The following is a 20,433-nucleotide window of genomic DNA, read 5'->3' as shown; positions in this document are numbered from 1 at the left end:
CCGCACCCATAAGAACCAATGGCCGCATGCGAGCGATCGACTATACTACTAACGATTCCTAACAGAAATATATATTGCCAACATATGTTGCCAACGTACGTAGGATCGACCAAAATTAAGAATGGGACATTGGTCAAACCACGTATCGAACTTTCAAAAAAAATTAACTAACAATTTTAGGCGGTCTGCGCTGCATAAATAACGTATAACCGGAGCTGGTCATAACAGAGGATCTAGCCTAGCATAGGTAGCTGCACCTTTAGCTAGTGTTGACACAAAATTACTTTTCAGAAAATTAGACTTACTATTTTTCATTGATGTGTCAAATATCGGTTGCAGAAGTTTGATCGACATCGTTGCTACCTTAAATTCATTGATATCAATACTTCACTTGCTGCTGGTACTAGTCCAATAAGTATATAGCTAAAATCCAATTTTACCAACTTATTGACACGACCCACTTCCACCCTAATAGGGATGGTGCGAGCTCCTCCACGGTTCAGGTTCTTTTGAACGTGAACCTTTTAAAAAAGCTCTGTGTGAACGCGAACCTCTGACGTCACATGACGTCATATTCCTAGTAAGCTTGCAACGACTCACACCAAATCATGTCGCAATGCTGCAGTACATGCTGACTTTTTAGGCGTAGCCAAATGTATCGACTGTAACTATCAAATGCTGCAATAATCCCATAAAATCAATATCTTTCGTGGCTTAGCCGACAATTTCGGTGAGGACTTGCAGGGGAATACAAGCTTACGCTATAATAGGCCAGACCGGACAATGCATTCACCGTCTGAGTATTGCTACATTGGCATTGAGTATAGTGTAAAACGGATATCTACACTTGCTTCCGATAATACCCAATAAACAAGTTATACAGTAGCCAACACCCCAATCGCACAGATTTGGTTTTTATGATAAAATAAACATATCAAATCAAGATGGATCTCGTACGCCTGCTAGATATTTTTACAATAGACAACGATGTATATCAATTTCATCGATTTGTTGAATTCGTCATTCGCTGACTATACCTTCATGTAGTCTGTAGTGGATTTCGTTCTTTATGTCTTATGATCGACTCAAGCTCACAGCAGAGAGTCACTAAATATTCACTGACGAAAAGCTGACTATGTCGAGCAACATGTGTAACCAAGCAGGTAAAATTTTTGAGATTGCCAAGGTATATGCTTGTTTAGAATTATTTTTTATGCTGTTAGCGCCATGCATAGAGTGATCCGAAGTTGGAATGCAAACAATTTCAACCATAGATGTTATAATGACGTGAAAAATATGTAATTTATGAAAAAGGTTTACAGCCCAGAACCTACCAAGGTTCGTTTGTGAACATGAACCTCTAAATTTGCGAGGCTAACACACAGAGTGCGAACAGTAACCTCACGTTCACACCATTCCTGCACCCTACTATAAGTTCTTAGGGCATATATTCCTAACTAGGGATAAGTGTAGCAATTGGCGGTACGGAACACCAGACCTAGGGTACGATATGCACTGGAAAAGAACATGCAATTTAGGCATGTTTGAGAAAAATCTGTAACAGGTTACTTTGTCTTGTCTCGCCTGACCGCCTTGGTCGACATTTCTACCGATAGAAAATCCATCGATATGTGGATGTTAACGACTTAAATACGACTGTAGAAGTTCTTTTGTCTTTATAATGAAATCTTCAATCAGAATGCAATTAGGTAATCAAATGATCAATATCGACGATGTAGTCACTTCTCAGTGTGGCCAACAGTTTCAGAATACTTTGCTAGTAAGATAAGGACTATAAAATTGCCTCAAAATTTTGGCCACGAGTCACGAGTCACGAGTCACTTCATATTTCTCATACGTCGAGGCTGCCAAGGTAAATCAGGTCATTTTTGGGCAATGACCCGAATCAAGTCAAATTGTTACATCGGACTGAGAGACTGTTCAGTGTTCATGGACATTTCGGTTTCCTCCTATTTGTTCGTATCTTATTGCATGTCTTTAGCTTATAAAAGTAATGGAACTGCCGATTATGCAATACTCGGAATTCAAATTCCTTAATTTTGTTTTACGTCGACCTCGTTTATAACATTCTCTGGCGGCACATCTGAGCAGTCCAATTACCACACTAGTGTGCTCGGCACCTCGGCTAAGTGCGACTAAATTGAACTGTCTCGATGCAGATGTTGTAACGACGGGGATAGTCGGGTCACATACAATATTTAAGGAAGTATGCCTCGTTTGAAGTCTAACTCCGACTCATTCATGATCTCGAAGTTAGAGATACCACTAGGCTGTTCTCGTATTCGGGAATGCATGGCTTCCATGCTATACAATCACTAAATCATGACAGCAATGTATCATCTTCTAGTGGCATAGCTAACTATACTTTCGTCAAGTCAGTTCACGAAAATGTTTCAAAACGTTACCATTTGACCTTCAGGACCAGAAGGTCCAATTGGTCCTCTTTTTCCTGGAGGCCCAGCGTTTGTGACAGATGCAGCGTCTGAATGTTCATCGTTATCGCCGAAGTGAACATTCACGACATTGCACGAATTTCCATTCGTTCCTTTCACCGAACGCACGGTTTGAGCACAGGCATAAGTTAGTAGGCTCAGAATCCACAGGGGACTTTTGATATCTATCACCTGCATCAAGGATGTTAGAGACAAGCAAACCTGGGAAGTTAAGGTATTTCATTTCAAAAGGCGTTCTGATATATCATATCTTCAATACCTTTAAAGGATATCAATTTGATAACCATCCCCAGCAATTGGTATAATATAATAACCATCGATTGATCTGATGCACATTGAACTTCTAAAACGCGAGCATATTTCTTGCGGCATCTGTCTTTGGATATAAAATTATGTCTCCTGATTACAAGTGGTGCAACCTTCCACTCTTTATTTCGTCTCCAAATCCAGCATGAACACATACTCTCGGATTAGCCTACTTCAAAACAAGCATCCGTGACGCACTTCTTGCCCGCGGTCTTATCAACATCGGTAATATGCCTTTCTCGTTGAAATCACTAGAATTATAATTTAAGGTATAGAATGACCAGTGTAGTCGAATCACCATGAATGTCAAACGAAAATTACCGTAACTAGCTGCAATTAGCATCTCCGCCGGATATATCTTGCGTTGGGCGTTCTTTTGCCGTCGATCTATATACCGTTCTGCAGTCGTGATTTCATACCACCATTTCGTTTTGATGCCTTATAGCAGAGGTGTCAAACACAACGTGCGTCACGGGCCGCATTCAAACCTTCAGATTGCTCGCGGGCCGGACCAGTCAAATGATTCCAAAATGTTACCTCAAAATCCATGCCCCTGTTTTTCACTTGAATACTTTATTACTATGCCTATACGCATATTATATTACGGATCATATAGGGGTTCTATTCTCGCATTACCTATAGTCGCAAACAATGGAGTTGGCAAAAGTACGATTATTGGGCCGTTGAATACAGTTATAAACCGCCAAAACAGTGGCTCTTATGCGACGATACGAGGTGGCATATTTATATCCTCCTTTAGTCGAAATCTGGCGTTAGCCCTACAGGTTTGCGTTGTGAGTAATACAAAAGATTTAACTGTAAACGCGATTTTTGGAATTTGGTTCATCAGTATTAAATCGCTTTTCGGGTTTCTGTCGAGGCCTGGGATATCTGGAGCCAAAACGGATGCAGCAGTACCAAATGATATTCAAATTTTAATTATGGGACGATTTTATTTTACGCGTAAGCTGCATATAACGGTTTGGCATTGGCGTTAGCGCTTCTGTGAAGATCTACTTGCCTTTCAGGAGTTGCGTGTCATTGCCAGCGACTTGTTCCCAATGGTGATTATAGTGAAGCCATAACACAGCTGTCACGTGGTTATAATGTGGCATATCAACATAGGCTACTCTACTTTTGTTGTCGTTACGGATTATTTAATGAAAGTATTTCTGTTGGAAAATCTAATCATATGTTGCTGGACAATTTTATTTGCGTATTCATTTGGGGCAAGTTATAAATGATGAGGCATCTTTCGGTGAGTCGATTGTTATTAGTCACTTTGTTGCATGCTGTTATTTCTAGACCTCCCCTCCGGATTGCTGGTAAGATGGAAAGATATTGCAATCGCTCAAACGTATCAGAAACAAACAGTCGTGAGGTGCACATGATTCCGTGTTGGTAGTTCTATATGGGCTGCATCATTTTCCTATGCTGCTCGCATCTGTATGGCGAGGCTCATATTGTAAAGGGCGCTACCGTATTGAATCTAAAAATGAAGTCGTATTTATTCGCGCGTTGCGTGTCGACGACCGCTAACTCATTTTAATTGTATTACGTATCGACGGCCGCACAAGTTTCCTTCTACGGCCGCAGGTTAGTCACCGCTGCTTTTCGGGAATGAAAAATCAAATATCCTGGAAAAATATATAATCACTGCATATTTCTAGGTTATTCAAAAGCGAATGGATGGAATCGTAGACTTCTTTCTCAATCATGCTGAGTATGTCGCAGGACTCGGAAGTGCTGTTGCAGAATATTGAATAGATATTATGGTATAAATACAGAGTATGTGAATGAATGAACCATGTGAAGACTGTATAATTTGTCGATTCATCAGAAGGTTTTGTGATTTGACAAGGGCGTTCGAATATGTCCAATTGTCCAACGTATGTTTGAGTGGCAGCTCACTGTAATGATAAGTGACAATGGTTTAATCGGAGTGATACTAATTCAAGTACAGTCGGGCAATGCCTTTAAATGACAGGTAACTATATTTAAAAACGCCGCTGAGGGCTAGGATTAGGATTCTGCTGTGGCGATTGTACTGAATTGGTTTTATCAATGCGAATGATTTTTGCACAATGTAATTTTACTTTGGCCAATTCCATTCTATACAATATATTATAGGTGGGCGGACCTGCTTCATGCACGATATGTGGGATTGGGGTGGCGTGAGGAAATTTACAACGTACTCGAAAGTATACTCGCTCCCTGCGCCGTGTCGAAAAATGAAAATATATTCCCTGAAATATCCGAACCGATAGTCCGCGCCCGTAGGACAATATGAGCAAAAAAACATGCATTTATTGAAGCCCGCTGCATTGAATGTAATGCATTCAGCTTAGGCGTAAATAAAGTTAGGCGTTTAACGATTGGAATATGCGCTTAAACATAAGGTATGAACCTCTTTACTTACGAGAAAGAGTCAGTTTCATAAATCATGATCTTTTCCTCTATAAATCCGAACACGTAACAACCGGCGTTAAACACCATTCTAGAATGTAGAACGCATTTTTTTCACAATCGTGACCTAGCAGCACAGGTAGTCAGAATCACGGTAAACTGGATTTCATAAAATAGCACTTTGTGGTGAACATCAGACAAAACGACGACCATAACATTCTCAACGTATAGGTCCGGACCTTGGCTATGTACGCTGTACAATACATCATTATTATAGTTGGCATTCTAACCGCAACCAACACGGACTTCTACGGTGTCAAGATGCTGTGCATCGGTAATGGGCAAGTGTGATTTCCCAAACCGGATACCAAAGTATGTTTATATCAGGGGTCGCCAACACAAAACGGGTCGCGGGTCACTTTTCAAAATTCGTAGAGGCCGCGGGCCGCATGACTTCAATATCGAGTTAAAAATAGGCAATGCAGTTAAGCAGCCACGTTTTGATACCTCGACGTCACTACTACGCTGTGCTCTCTAACATGGGCGACGGCCATAGTTACCACAAAAGACTTAATATTGTATTGAAGAAATACAAACACAATAAAAAAATCACGATCATCACTTTCATTCTCTTTTGAAGTTTGAGCTGCACACGATACCTGATAACACTCTTCAGCAATCAAAGCAGGGTGGCCAACCGTGATGAGGTGGACACGATTACAAATTGGTAGTTCATTATGGAGCACATCATTTTCCTCTGCTGTTCAAAGCTGCACTGTGGGGCTCAGATTACAACCGGCACTACTATAATAAAATCGAAAATTAACTCGCATTGATCCGCGAGTAGGGTGAAGAAAATTTCAAAAATAATTTTAACCTCTCATCAATAAGGGAGTCAATTCGTAAATTCAATTTGCATATTGACGGCCTCCTACACATCCGAATCTAAATATTTGTCGACGGCCGCATCATTTTCCTTCTACTACCGCAGATTGGACACCCCTGGACCAATATTTCCTCTAATTTTTGACGAGTCTGCGCACACTCACCAACTCACCGCGCGATCCCTTGGACAACAGTTCGTAGCGACATAAACAGTCATCACTTCGGATTTTTTGTGCGCAGCTTAGATTTTCTGTGCGCAGAGACCGTGTCAGCACTGCGCAATTACGCACGTACGCAGCTTAGAGGGAACATTGCCCTGGACTAAAGAATCTATATTGGGGTTAACTAGACACGGTACTTGCTGGAAAACCATATCCTTTTGGGAAACCCGAAGTCGTTTTCTAAGCTTCTCGGTCTTGGCAGTGGTAGGCCATTGCACGTCAAGGTAATTTGCCCATTCACATCAGCAAATTCGTCATCCATGGAATGATATTACCATCGCCGAAGCCGCATCAGCAAGTGAGAAACAGTGATATAGGGCTCGTAAGGAGAATAGCTAACTTTGAACAGCAACAACACTATTTTTAAACTGAAATCAATTTCAGCATTTCAAAATGCTTTACAAGGGTTCTTCCGAAATTTCAAATCAGGTCGCGGGCCGCAAAATATGACCTGGCGGGCTGCATGTGGCCCGCGTGTTGGTGACCCCCGGTATATATAAACATTACACTGATACCGATTATTTCCAGGAGATTTGATATCGGTTCGCCTCAAAATTATTATCCTCCGCGGGCCAAATGAGAAGCAGAAAAATACGTTGGCGGGTCGAGTGAAAAATTTTAGCTATATTCTCCAGGGTATTTTAATTTTATTTCTAAATTGCATTGTTAATAAATGCTGCTCAGTGAATGTGTTGATATTAGGTAATGAGAAATTGACGGTTAATTAAAAAATATCTATCCATTTGCCGTCACAATTGGAAACAATGTTAAACATGATACATATTTAACTCTCTTTAAACCCCTATCCACGTTCTGCTATTAGGACTCTATTACTGTGGCTCTCCGGCCTTTTTAGGCACGCTTTCCTCTATGATATTGAAAAATTCCGCGCCCCCCCCTATCATGATATTACAAAATAATAAAAAGTGTAACCAGAATGCTAGCAATCCCAACGGATATAGTTTGATGGCATGGAAGGTTCTGGCTGTTGATGAGATAATTCTGAAATATCAAAGTCGGAGAATACATAGAGCATAAACGATATGCTGGGGGGGAATCGCGCGGTGCGTGAAAATGTTTTTCGTTAAACTTCGGCTTCGCGCCCCCCTTCTGATGCGTTAACGTCCCCAGTTCGAGAACCAATACACTTAAATGTGTATGTAATAGTACAAAACTGGTTTCTTTCGCGATACTTGAAGTTTTTCTGAACTGCGCCCTCCCTTGACCACGTGTTTCGTGTTTTTGTCTAAGACCGACTCTAATAAATATACTTAATATCGGCGACATGCTCGGCAAAAGCTAAAAGGATGAGTTTACCCCTGAATCCAGTATACAAATATTTAGTGCTCTACACTCTAAATTCGAATGCGTGCAGAGGAACGCAAATTTACACGCCAAATCCGGTTTTTTTTTTAACTACCACACAACGTGCTGGAGCCGATGTGTGCCTGGCTATCCTGTGTTTAGTGGTGGTGTGTTCATGCTGACTTGCGCAGAGCTCGAAATTGATACCAGACATCCATGAATTTTTACTCAGCTTAGGCTCAAAAAAGATTTTATTGCAACGAAAGATGAATACAGAACATTCATTTGCAGACGAAAATGTGTGAATTTCTAGCTTGCACAATTGAAAAATTTAAGCTTTTACAAATAGAAATAAGAACTACAGCTACAAAGTTGTCATAAATTGGATTCTAATTAGAGCAAAGAAACGTTTCACTAATTGGTGTAGAATTAGAATTATAGCAACACAGTTGTTTTCGCAAATTAGATTCTAATTAGAGAAAAGAAGCATTCCACAAATTGGTGTAGCAATAGAATTATAGCGACACACTTGCAACCACAAATCACATTTGAATCAGAGCAAAGAAACAATTACAATCCTAGTGACACGGTTGTTTTCACAAATTAGTTTCTAATTAGAGCAAAGAAACATTTCACAAATTGGTATGGAATTAGAATTATAGCGACACAGTTGCAACCAAAAATTACATTTGAATCAAAGCAAAGAAACATTTCACAAATTGGGATAGAGTTAGAATCATAGCGACATAGTTGTCATCACAAATTAGATTCTAATTGGAGAAAAAAACATTTCAAAAATTGGAGTAGAATTACAATCATAGCAACACAGTGGTTTTCACAAATTAGATTCAAATTAGAGCAAAGAAACATTTCACAAATTGGGGTAGAATTACAATCATAGCAACACAGTTGTTTTCATAAATTAGATTCTAAGTAGTGCAAAAAACATTTCCCAAATTGGAGTATAATTAAAGTCATAGCGAGACAGTTGTTATCACAAATTAGATTCTAATTAGTGCAAAAAACATTTCATAAATTGGAGTAGAGTTAGAATCATAGCGACACAATTGTTATCACAAATTAGATTCTAATTCGAGCAAATAACATTTCAAAAATAGGAGTAGAATTACAATCATAGCAACACAGTTGTTTTCACAAATTAGACTCTAATTAACGAAAAATATTTCCCAAATTGGAGTAGAATTAGAATCATAGCGGCACAGTTGTTATCACAAATTAGATTCTAATTAGATCAAAAAAACATTTCCCAAATTGGAGTAGAATTATAATTACGGTACAGCGACACAGTTGTTATCACAAATTAGTTTCGAATCAGAGCAAAGTAACATTTGAAAAATTGAAGTAGAATCAGAATAATTACTGCAGTATATTTTCTGAATTAGACTAGAATCCAATTAGAGGTAGTTTTTATTTCAAATTAGAGTAGAATTAGAAATATAGCTATACGGTAGTTGTTTTCTAAATTAGATTCGATTGAGAGCAAAGAAACATTTCACAAATTAGCGTAGCATCAGAATTTATAGCTACACAGCTTTTTCCAAATTAGAGTAGAAATAGATTTGTAGCTTGTTGTTTCGAAATTAGAGTGGGATCAGAATTATAGTAACAGTTTTTTTCAAATTATAGAGTAGAATTAGAACTATAGCTACACTGTTTTTTCCAAATTAGAGTACAATTAGAATTATAGGTTCAGTTGTTTCCACAAATTAGATTCAAATGAGAAAGACGAAGCACTTCACGAATTAAAGTAGAATTATAATTATAGCTAGTTTTTTTTCAAAATTAGAGTATCATCAGAATTTTAGCTACACATTTTTTTCACTCTAATTAGACAACTAGACTAGTACTAGAATTGTATAGTTGTCCAAGTCAGCAAACGAAATCAAAATCATTACTGGGATTTCTGAAATCTGCCCGTAAAACAGAGAAGCTTGTTTGATTGAAACCCAATTTTTTGTCTTCAATCAGGACATACTGTAAAATTGAGAGTATCTGGAAAACTTTTGGATATGTGGGGTCACAAACATAATAGAGAAGATCCAGCACCATCTCAAATGGTGTCGCTTCATTGTGAGACGATCCCTTTATGCGGAAGCCATTCGCCACGATCCATGACTGCAGGTCACCATTTTCATGGTGCGCTAGTACGAGATGTCGAGGACTCAGCTTTGTGGCCGTTAATTGGACTGAATAGGCCTGGAATTGAAAGAAATATGTTAAGTAAAATTATATTGCCAATAATCCATGTGTGAATTGAAAGCACAATATTTAGATTATGTAGAAATGCCTTTATGGGACTTCTGCATAATGAATATTGAATAAAAATAGAGCTGAATAGGTCAATATAGGTTTTTGTCAATATGGTTTAACAAGCTTAACTCATGGAAACAAGTGATAGCAAATTCTGTCGTCACGATATGCTGTCTAGTCGTTGACATGTATGGGTTTTTTCCACATAATCATAAGTTTACTAACCTTTAATGATCCATTCAGATTTGATCAGTATACCATCATACAGGTTCCTTTTGGAACGGCACAAGTATTATGTTCACATTCACTGATTCTATGCACTATATCCATGGTAGCCATCCTCATGGTCTCGAAGTCAGGAAAACCAAAAATTACATTAGCAGCAGAAATGATTTTCCATGGTTTGGGACAAAAACGAATTTGCACCAGCTCATTCTAACTTAGATTTAGCCTTATCAAAAAGAATGATGTAATTGAAAAGCATTTAATAAACATTTATTTTTGGAGGCCTTTTTCAGTTCGAGTGTTTATTGCACCGCCATAACGTAAACAGCGTCAATCAAAACATAGGTCAACCATATTTTCAGCACCCAAAAACAATTGTGCCACATTTTGGCGGCACACATCTGAGCTCAACAGACCCTGAATTGGAACATATCTTTGTGGCGCAACTTGGAAATTAACAGACCCCCGAATTAGAACCAACTCAACATGCGCGCATGTTAAGCCATAAACTTTTCAAACTAGCTGTACTTTTGTGACGGTCCGTTAAGTTCGAACTTGTGCCAGATAGTGGCATACAAAACGTCCAAGGTTGTTACGGAAGACGCCGAACAATGTTTGCCGAAAAATCAGGACAAGAGTCGAAATCAGTACAAATCTGACAAATCAGGACGTTATGGTACTTCTATGTTCATTGTTCACACAGTTCCAGGTTAAGCAAGCAGCAAATCCTACAACTCACCTGATAAAGCGTTATCGCCCTCAAATCCTGTTGTGATTCTCTTTTCAGTTACTGCATTTCATAATTCCATCAGGAGTATAACCGCAGTGGGTTCTTTTCCCTACAAATAAATATAATAATAAATATAAATAATGTAGAAGATTTGGTTGAAGGACATTCCACTTATTGCATTCCGGTTGATATGAAGGCAAGAGTTCTGACACAACAATATTTAATATATAAAATTGCAACAAAAAGAAACAGGATTATCCCAATTAATAAATTCATTCTAGAATAGTTAAATAATACTAACCCCTTCATCTGTCTCTAGCTCTACTCCAAATATTTCGTCATGGGTAGTAAGTATTTCGCTTCGACACTCCTCGGAACGAACATTTGAAACCCCGCTCTGATCTATTACAAAGGAATAGTGTTACTATAAAAGCAGCTATGTAGTGAGCTAACCATGCACATTGCACACACACTTCTATGTGTTATATAGAGGGAACTTGATATGAATATAATAATATTTATTTCACTGGATAATATTAACAATAATTATAATAAGTTCATGAATGAAAAGTCATGTTTTCAACCAATGAAAATGTCATGTACTTGGAAAAACAAGTGAGTCAACTGCAAAGCAAGATCTATATAACTTGGTCAAGAATTCTAGTTGTAAACCCATATTGCATCAAGTTAGAGGAATAACAGACATTCTGAAACTCAGTTTCGATGCTACTGCAAGTTGATCTAAAAGACAATCTACCAATATTTCTCACACTGCTGCTTGCTGTAAGAACCCTCTTGACAACATACCGGTAATCGTAACATATCGCATGTTGATATTCTTGAACGAATTACCTTCAATTAATAAAGAAATGTGTTCTCTCGTAATGCCGTACGCAATCAACATCTTCTTCATTCCTTCCGCTATGATGAGATTAGCGACACGTTCATCCACATCCACAAAGTCACTGTGCTGCGACTTGTCGCTCCATTTAAATTTGACCCTTTGACCCTGACTGAGTTCCCGCCGTTACCGAGAGATGTGAAGCGTGAATGAGAGAGAGAGAGAGAGAGATAGAAATAGAGAAATATAGAGATGTTTATTCAGTCAACAATCAAAAGCAGAATGCACTGATAATAGCCAGGTAACACTAACGATTACTAAACAACGTACTTCAAAATTACATGACAATGATTGATTGATTGACAGATTTCTTCATTGCTATACTGCTGATATATCAATGATCAATAATGGGGAAACGCAATATAATGGAAGTCATAGTCAAGTCAGACAATCATGTGGTTGTAACAATGATATATATAATTGGGTTGAAATTATCAATTTCTTCTGCCAGTTTGGTAGGTAAATAAAATGAGAAGAGAAACGTTCACAAAACCTAGTAAATGCAAGAAAGCGACAAACTAAAATAATGGAGCGACATTGATGAAACAGCAGTCCACTTCATGGCTCCTGAGCAATGTGCCCTTTTAGGTACGCATGTGTGCAATTGATTTGAGCTGACACGGTCTCTGCTCACATAAATTATAAGTTGCGCACAAAAAATCCGAAGAGATGACCTTTTTTTTGTGGTTACGCACTGTTGTTCAAGGGACCGCGCAGTGAATAGGTGAGCGCTTGCTGCAGACTCGTAAAAATTAGAGGTAACATTGCTTCTGAGCTATATGTAAACGGGGCTAAAAGCACGCATTACTTACACGAGAGTCCTTATTACCGTTCAACATCTATTATAGAAATGCTGCATCATTTGAGAATCTATATCTTGCAGCTTAATTCCTCCCCTGCAAATAACCCAGCGGGAGCAAACGGACCCCAGGGTCATTGGGTTTACCGATGACGTCATGATCGGCACACGAGTGTACCATACCTTACCCTGGATGATCTGGTCATTTACCAGTGACATTACGATAAGTTTCAGCAGCGTTTCCAGCGTCGACCTCACAATCCCCCTCAATCTTACTGATCTCACAACTCGTGCGGCGACTTACCGGACTATTAAAATGTATACGTAAACTCTTTCATAGTGATCAAAGCCGGCGACAGATGATAAGATGAGAGCAGAAGCACATATTTCGTAACTTTATCTGATGAAGTGTGGACTTGCACATATTATGACACCACTTCGGCGAAAGATTTGGGTCGACTTTATGTGTTTGTCCCATATTGCATCTTTGAATGCACAATTTTGTGTCTAAATCGATGCTTTCGATTTAGAGTGTAGTTTAAAACTAAACCTTTTTCGGCTTTTTTTGGCATGCCCGTTAATAATTTATGGGTGATAGATATGAGCGAGCACTGATTGGCTTGTTTTGCGAATTGGGGATTTGGAAACGTATCACGTATCAATTTGAAACACATGCCGTGTAATGCGTAATGTGACATTGTCACAGTGACAATGGCAACAAAGAAGGTTTTAACTAGGGTTGGATTATCCGGATAACGGTTTACCGGTTAACCGATTAACCGCTGGTTTTTTCCGTATCTGATATCCGGATATAATTCTGCCGGTTAACTGGATAAAAGAGTATCGCTGCTAATGCGTTTTATACTTTTTAGTGAGATTCAATAAGTCTTATTGTCAGTGTTGCGCGCGGTCAATTAGCGAGAAGCGTGTTGCCAATTAGCGTGATACGACTGTGAACAATGTAACGCGACGACATCTGCCGCTGAGAAGATCGCGAAATCAAGTTACCGATTGACACGCGCTCGGTCATCGCTCATCGTCGCTGGCCTGATTTTTCGCGTCTTAAACAAGCCTATAGTTCCGCTGACTTGAAGAATTGCATCTGCAATAGGCCGTGTGCACACTGCACACTATACCATCACTGGTCTGCACAATCGCATCTGCATTGGCTTGGTGCTTATACGATATTATCGCTGGCCTACACAATCGCATCTGCAATAGGCCTGGTACGAAAGACATCATCGCTGGCCTAACCATCGCGTCTCGATGGCTCGGAGGCAATATGCGGTTAAGCGTATTCTGATGAGCGATTGTGATTAAAGAGTGGCATCGCGAAACTGAATAACATCGAATGTTCGCAAACATTGCGTGCGTGCAAGCGTGATTGATTTCCGCTGATACTTAATTCGAAAAAATTGAAACCCTCTAATTTTAGTTCATGCCCCCCCCCCTTATTTTTCGGCTGGCTACGCGCCTGATCACGTGAATTTTTCAAGGAGAAATAAGAGCGAGATATCATGTCGGCATCAATTCCGGTATCAGCTACTCGTCCTGCCATCACTCCAAACCTAAACAGAAGAATGGTCCAAAAAGAATGTAGAAAAAGAGAGTCTTTGAAGCTTCCGGCAAACGACCTGCCAACCTTTAGACTCTCTACGAATCGATGCTTACTATTCAACCTACTTCTGTGGAAGCAGGAAGAGCCTTTAATGCATGCGGACTCTTCGTTATAAAACTCTGGTCCCCACTATAGGATGCATTGTGCATTATGAGGAAGGCGTTGCAGAAGCAGTGAGCATTAAATATTCATGATTTTTCTCGTATTCGTTCGTACTGCACGAGTACGTACGCGTATAGATCTACAATATCACAGTGTAGTGATTTTGTGGTCCATCTTTCATGAAGACCTAGTGAAATCAATTGTCTCACTTAGCAGTTATTATCCGGTTGACCGGTTGGATAAATTCCAATACACGGATATATCCATTATAAGGATACTGAAAATTTTTGATATCCGAACTAACCCTAGTTTGAACTAAACTATACGGAAACAGTGATTTCTTGTGACTTCAATTTCTACTCATACTTTGCATATTGCCTTTATTTTGAATCTGGATTACGCATGCGAGGTACGTAGGCAGTGTAATCGTGGAATATTATTGAACAGGCTTCAAAGTAAACGAATTTCCTGTTCATTTGATACAGCCTATGGTTTTATTCATTCGAAAGACAAGTTTTATGATCTGAATTCCAAGCAACCTGTCGCGGGCCGCGCAGAATAGCTTCGCGGGTCGCCCTTTGCCCGGGTCTGTTCTGAGAGTATCCGACTACGCCGGAACTGCTGGAGATTCGTTAATCCGCTGGCACAACGGTTTTGGATTTTAAACCAAGGATCGCGACGTCGATACTCGACAGCCCGTTAACTGCGGAAATAAGTACAAGGCTGGATGGTGCTACTCGTGGTGCCACAGCTCCGATTTAAACGGACTCTACCACAAAGGTGGAACTCACGATTCGTATGCTGATTGCTGATGGAATAAACTGGATCTCCTGGAAGGGATTACCCTATTCGCTCAAATTCGTTAAGATGAAAATTAAACCAATACGATAATGTAATCACTTTTTAAAATCTTATATGCTTGTTGTATTGGATATCTGGGCCTACGAAATGCGCAAACTACTTATCCACACGACCAATGGAATTGGTTTGAACACCAGTACTACTAATTTTTCTACATCAGCAGGATTGTTATAACTCGAGTGAATATGGAAGATAACTCGTTTCAATTTTATGTACTTTGCGTATTGAATTGCGCGTGACTATTGTCAAAACAATACAACTCAATTCCTTCTATATGATTTGGACATCATTGTTGTATGGCAATTAGAGTTTCCGGGGTACTATAACGCACCACGAGTTCCTCATGAGTTCATGGCCATAGTAAACCGTGCCACTGCAACGCAATGTGATCCACAGTTTTGACAATTAAAATCGACGTTGCCAAGTCTAATCAATATATAATGGAATTCGATAACATTCACTATATAATTCGTATTGTATATCCAGCGTGTCTTGAAACAGATCATGCTGTAGGGTCAGGACTATTTTAAATACTTTGTTTTCAAATGTCAATGCGCCGGTTTTTTAGCAACCCATTGTCTTTACCTTTGTAAAATTGATGTTCCCGGATAACCAATAATCCATCGATTTATTGAATAAGAATATAACGGACAACAAATCAACAATGCATTGTTGATGTCGTCGGACTACGCCCTACGGTGTATATCTTGAAATAGGCAAACCAAAGACTGTCTGTTGAGGCCGTGAGCATTGAGCACCATTGGAACCGGCGAAATAGCAGAAATAATCTGCCTCGAAGAACTTCTGAGGCTCAAATTATTTGGTGCAATCTGATATGGTTTTAGATGATTGGCATTTTTTGGAAATAATACCGGAAGATCGCTACCTCACACTCGATGTATTTCCGAAGCCATGGGACTATACTCAGAGTTGATACGACACATATGAAAAGGATTGACTATATTTTCAAGAAAATCAAACATCGTCAATCATATACCTAACTGATTCTGTGATCCGAAACTGAAATTTCGACGAATTTTTGAAATAGTATATTATTCATGTGACAATTTTGATACTTCGCCATGACCAAAAACGTGTTCCAGGCGTTTACATCTTGAAATGGGAAATATTGTCGTCTCAAATACCATCTATTAGACTAGACATCTACAAGATTTGCGATGATTATCAACCAATTGATGACATGAGATCACTTAAGCATCCAACCGTGGGGTGTTCCCGCTTTCCATGTATATAAATACCAGCAGGATAATGTGGCATCCCGGAAAGTAAACAATAAAGTTCTGTGCATTGAACGATGAACAATGCTGCACTTGCAGACGGATATTGGCTATATATAAATTCGCATGATGGGGAGTTTCCCCACGTGAAAGCGTGTAGCGTGACGAGAATAAGAATGGCAGACCGTTCGTATTTCACTGCGTAAAATCTGTCGTAAGAGACCAGCTGCGGAATTTTTGCAAGGCTTTAGTGGTGATTGCACGCTTGAGTGGTAAGAGGAGACTGTGTTGATTTGTGTGTGCCTGGGCAGTGGGTAGCACTCTTCAAGTCCTTCATACGTGATGTGGATTGCGTGAGAAAAAATGACTTCAAATCCGATAAGTCATTTAACTATGTCAGTCTGTGAACAATATACGCCAACACAGGTCTGCTGAACTAAGATATAACCTTGGTTGATTTAAATCAGGATTATTATTGTACTGATGTAACCGGCAGATTCCATGGGATATGTCAATTAAGGAGAGGAATATGACACTGAGGATTACCTGTGTTCTATATCTTTTGAGTCTAGGTGAGATTCAAAATTATTTGAATACAGGTATTCGCGTTATTTCTTTTATTGATCGAGGTTGCCCCATTTTCAAAATGATTCCATTATTGTGGATAAACAGCAAGCTATTCTTGTCCTATTAATATATATTCGTCATGTTTTTGTAGTCTGGTCATTCGCACAAGGTTGGTGTGTATCTATAGGACCAATCTTACTTGTAGCTGCTGTATGTTTGTACTGGTAGGCCTATACTACAATGTTACGGAAATAGAGTTCGCTGTCATGTTTTCCATTGACTCGGACGAGTATTTGATAGCTCGAAATTATGGAAAGACAGTAAACAAATAAATGTAAACCCATGAAGACCGCTGTTCTACAATTTCGGAGAACTCAAGTTGGACCTGCCTGCTTGGCTCTTTTTAATTAGGTGGCTACGAATTATCTTGCTTCTACATCAGTTTTTAGGTTTATTGGCCAGAATAGGCTTAATATACTTACTTTTAACTAAGTTGGAAGTCATCAGTTCAGCTTGCTCTTGAGACATGACATTTAATTCTACTTGAATATGTCAATGATAACTACTTTGACCACCTCTCATGAAGGCACCAGATGGTTGCACGATGTAGCCTAGCTAACCTATGGGTGTAATTGAGCAACCACACTCATCTATCTTTACAACAACATTAACGATACTATACCAGCAAATGCAACTGGAATTTTAACAAATTGTATATTTGCAGGACTATCCGAACCCGTAACAACTACACCATCGTACAACAATATGGGCGCTGTTGAGTCTCAATGGATTGATGATCTTCTAGAATGGCGCGAGCATGTTGCGGAATGGATACACCAAGTGGAGAATGGATGGTATATGCATTGACTAGACCTGTTATCAAATTTTACATCAATTTTCATCGCGTACTTTTATATTTAGAACCAGCGCTGTTTTGACATTAGCTATCTTGAATGCTGCGGTAGTATAACACGACCTGTCGACGCGTTCCAAATAAATATTCACTAGTGTTAAGAAACCGTAACATTAATGATGTGGAATTGAGAGGGGCATGCGTGCCATCTTTTAAAACAAGCGAATGGCATCGAATTGAACTGGGGAAAACGGGAGCAACACGTTTGAAAATATTGGTTTTAATAAATTATATGCACAAAACGTAACATTTCTGTCCAATATTCTAGATAATGTTGCTTTGTAGTCGTGAGTGCCATAACGAGGAATCATTTAATGCTTCGGGATAAACTTGCAGCCCTCCATGTAGGATAGAAAGTAAATCGCATAACTTCATTTTATTATAAGCTGTCGCAGAAACGATTTTATTATCGTAATCTCTAATCGTAATGGGTTAACCGCCGATCGGAACGTGCATTGGGGTGAATATTCGCATAAATTTGAATGAAAGTGAAACCTATTCTTGGTCAACACACCGTGAAATCCATTACTCATCGTTGACATCTTACACCATGACGCAAGAGCACGCAAATACGCTACCCACTTCGTTGATAGGTGAACTCAATGATGCCAACACAAGTCTAGCATTTCATCTCATTTATTACGGTTATTCGAACAATGTAAAGCGTGTGGCAATCGTTCGATATTAGTTCTACTGATACTGGTATATACCTATGGGGAATTATTGAATGGGGGCATATTGCTTTACTTCGTATTATCATTACAGACAAATTACGTGAAGACAGTGTACTATAGGGATGGTGTGGACATAAGGTTCACGTTCGCGTTTTGTATGTCAACCTCTGAAATGTAGAGGTTCACGATCACAAACGACGCTTGATGGGCACTACACTGTGAACCTTTTTATATATTACAATTTTTCGGGTCATTATAACAACTTAGATTGAAATTGTTCGCATTTCATCTTCAGACCACTTTATGCATGGCGCTGGAAGCATGAAAAAAATCAACACTAAACTACTTGCTTTGTTGCTAAAGTTTGATCGAAACATTCAGCTTTCCGTTTGTGTATATTTAGGGACTCTCTGCTGTGAGCTTGACCCACAATCACATAACATCAAGAACGACATACACTACATGAATGTAGTAATCGAATGATGCTTATTAAACCAAACAATGAAATTGATATAAAGAATACATCGCTGTATAATGTAAAAAATGTAGCAAGCGTATACGTAATCCATCTTGATTTGATATTTTTATTGTACCATAAAAACCAAATACGTGCTATTGGGGTGTTGACTACTGTATAATTTGTTCATGAGGTAATATCGGTAGCAAGTATAGAAACCGGTTGCACACTCTGCTCAATCAATGTAGCAATAGTCAGACGCCGAATACATTGTCCGGTCTGGCCTAGACCGTTAAGGCGTAATCTTATATTTCCCTTGTAAGTCCTCATTGAAATTGCTGTCAAAGCGACGGAAGATATTGATTTTATGGGAATATTATAGCATTTGATTGGTCCAGAGTCCAGTTGATACATTTGGTGACGTTTATTAATGTCAACGTGTACATGAGCATTGTGGCATAATGTGGCCTGGGTTGTCGCTACTTATCATGTGCATAAATATATCACTTTTCTGAAATGTAGGGTTGGAATTAGCAATGTATAACCGTTACTAGGCTTTCCCCGAAAAAAAAAATTCGATCACAGATGGTAGGACTTTTGGACATTATTTTATGTTGCATAAACGTTCACTGCATTTCGGAACATACCAAGGTTCGTTTCAAAATGCGATCAACAAAATTACCTGCAAGTTCATGAATGAGCCTTGGATATCTGCCTTCATGTGGCCCCGGTATGAAAATCTTCTACATACCCAGTTACTCCTAAGTAGCATGACTCCCTATTCAGATGAGCATCACGTTTGAACACACGAAACGGCCGCTTTAGATATTACTAACGGCACAACGACATGACAGAATCGCCGTATAGATCGGTTTTGTTTGACAATGCTGACGCATCATATAAGTCGGAACTTGGTATGTGGAATAAGATTTGACAAAATTCATTCGTTCGTAAGCTCGTTACTATGTCTTTGATGTATCACGTGCAGAGCGCATTCCTTATAGTTTGAATGTGACATTATATTGCTTTGGTAGGGTAGGGCATTACTGGTGATCGGACTTTTCAATATATTTGGAGATTTCCAATCCGTTTCAAATTTAATCAGTTACGCTTTTAGGCGGATGGCATCTCCAAAGTGTAAAAATATGTGGATTACGCAAAGGTCAAATAAGAATATCTGATAAAGAAGTTTATTAGTAGCTTCTTACCATTCGTCCCTTAAGTACTCTATTTGTAAGCTGTGCAACTTCTAGTTTGCGATCAATACATTCATATAACCAGCATTATACGTTAATATCCCACATTTTATTTGTGTGTTCAGCTTCGTCAATGAGAGCGATGCAGATTGGATGTCACTTTACGAATGTCCTGACTTTTCGAAGATGAATTGCGTGAATGAAACAGCATTTCGGTCAACGAACGACTCTCTCAATTGTAGTATCGCATACTGCGACGATGGCCGTTACAGCAGTAAGAATTA

The 20,433-nt window shown here is 39.1% G+C and overlaps 2 protein-coding genes across 5 annotated transcripts in view; one reads left to right on the top strand and one right to left on the bottom strand.

The window, feature by feature from the left end:
* Nucleotides 1-20,433, bottom strand: part of LOC145439842 (uncharacterized) — a 138,496-nt gene that overhangs the window by 57,704 nt on the left and 60,359 nt on the right. The window lies entirely within an intron of this gene.
* The window catches only part of LOC145439313 (uncharacterized), a 43,290-nt gene continuing 39,437 nt past the window's right edge, over nucleotides 16,581-20,433 (top strand). Inside the window, exons 1-3 of one of the 3 annotated variants that reach the window (XM_080316821.1) lie at nucleotides 16,581-16,914; nucleotides 17,634-17,763; nucleotides 20,275-20,423. In XM_080316821.1, the coding sequence (XP_080172947.1) occupies nucleotides 16,851-16,914; nucleotides 17,634-17,763; nucleotides 20,275-20,423 (343 nt within the window). In that variant the 5' untranslated portion in view covers nucleotides 16,581-16,850. The remainder of the gene's footprint in view (nucleotides 16,915-17,633; nucleotides 17,764-20,274; nucleotides 20,424-20,433) is intronic. The other 2 variants (XM_080316820.1, XM_080316819.1) reach the window with 2 other exon arrangements.

This window comes from Botryllus schlosseri, chromosome 5 (genome assembly GCF_051294905.1).
Source record: "Botryllus schlosseri isolate E-star chromosome 5, Bs_hap1, whole genome shotgun sequence".
In the NCBI taxonomy this organism is placed as follows: Eukaryota; Metazoa; Chordata; class Ascidiacea; order Stolidobranchia; family Styelidae; genus Botryllus; species Botryllus schlosseri.
Note: the sequence above shows the minus strand (reverse complement) of the source record. Positions and strands in the feature narration are given on the sequence as shown.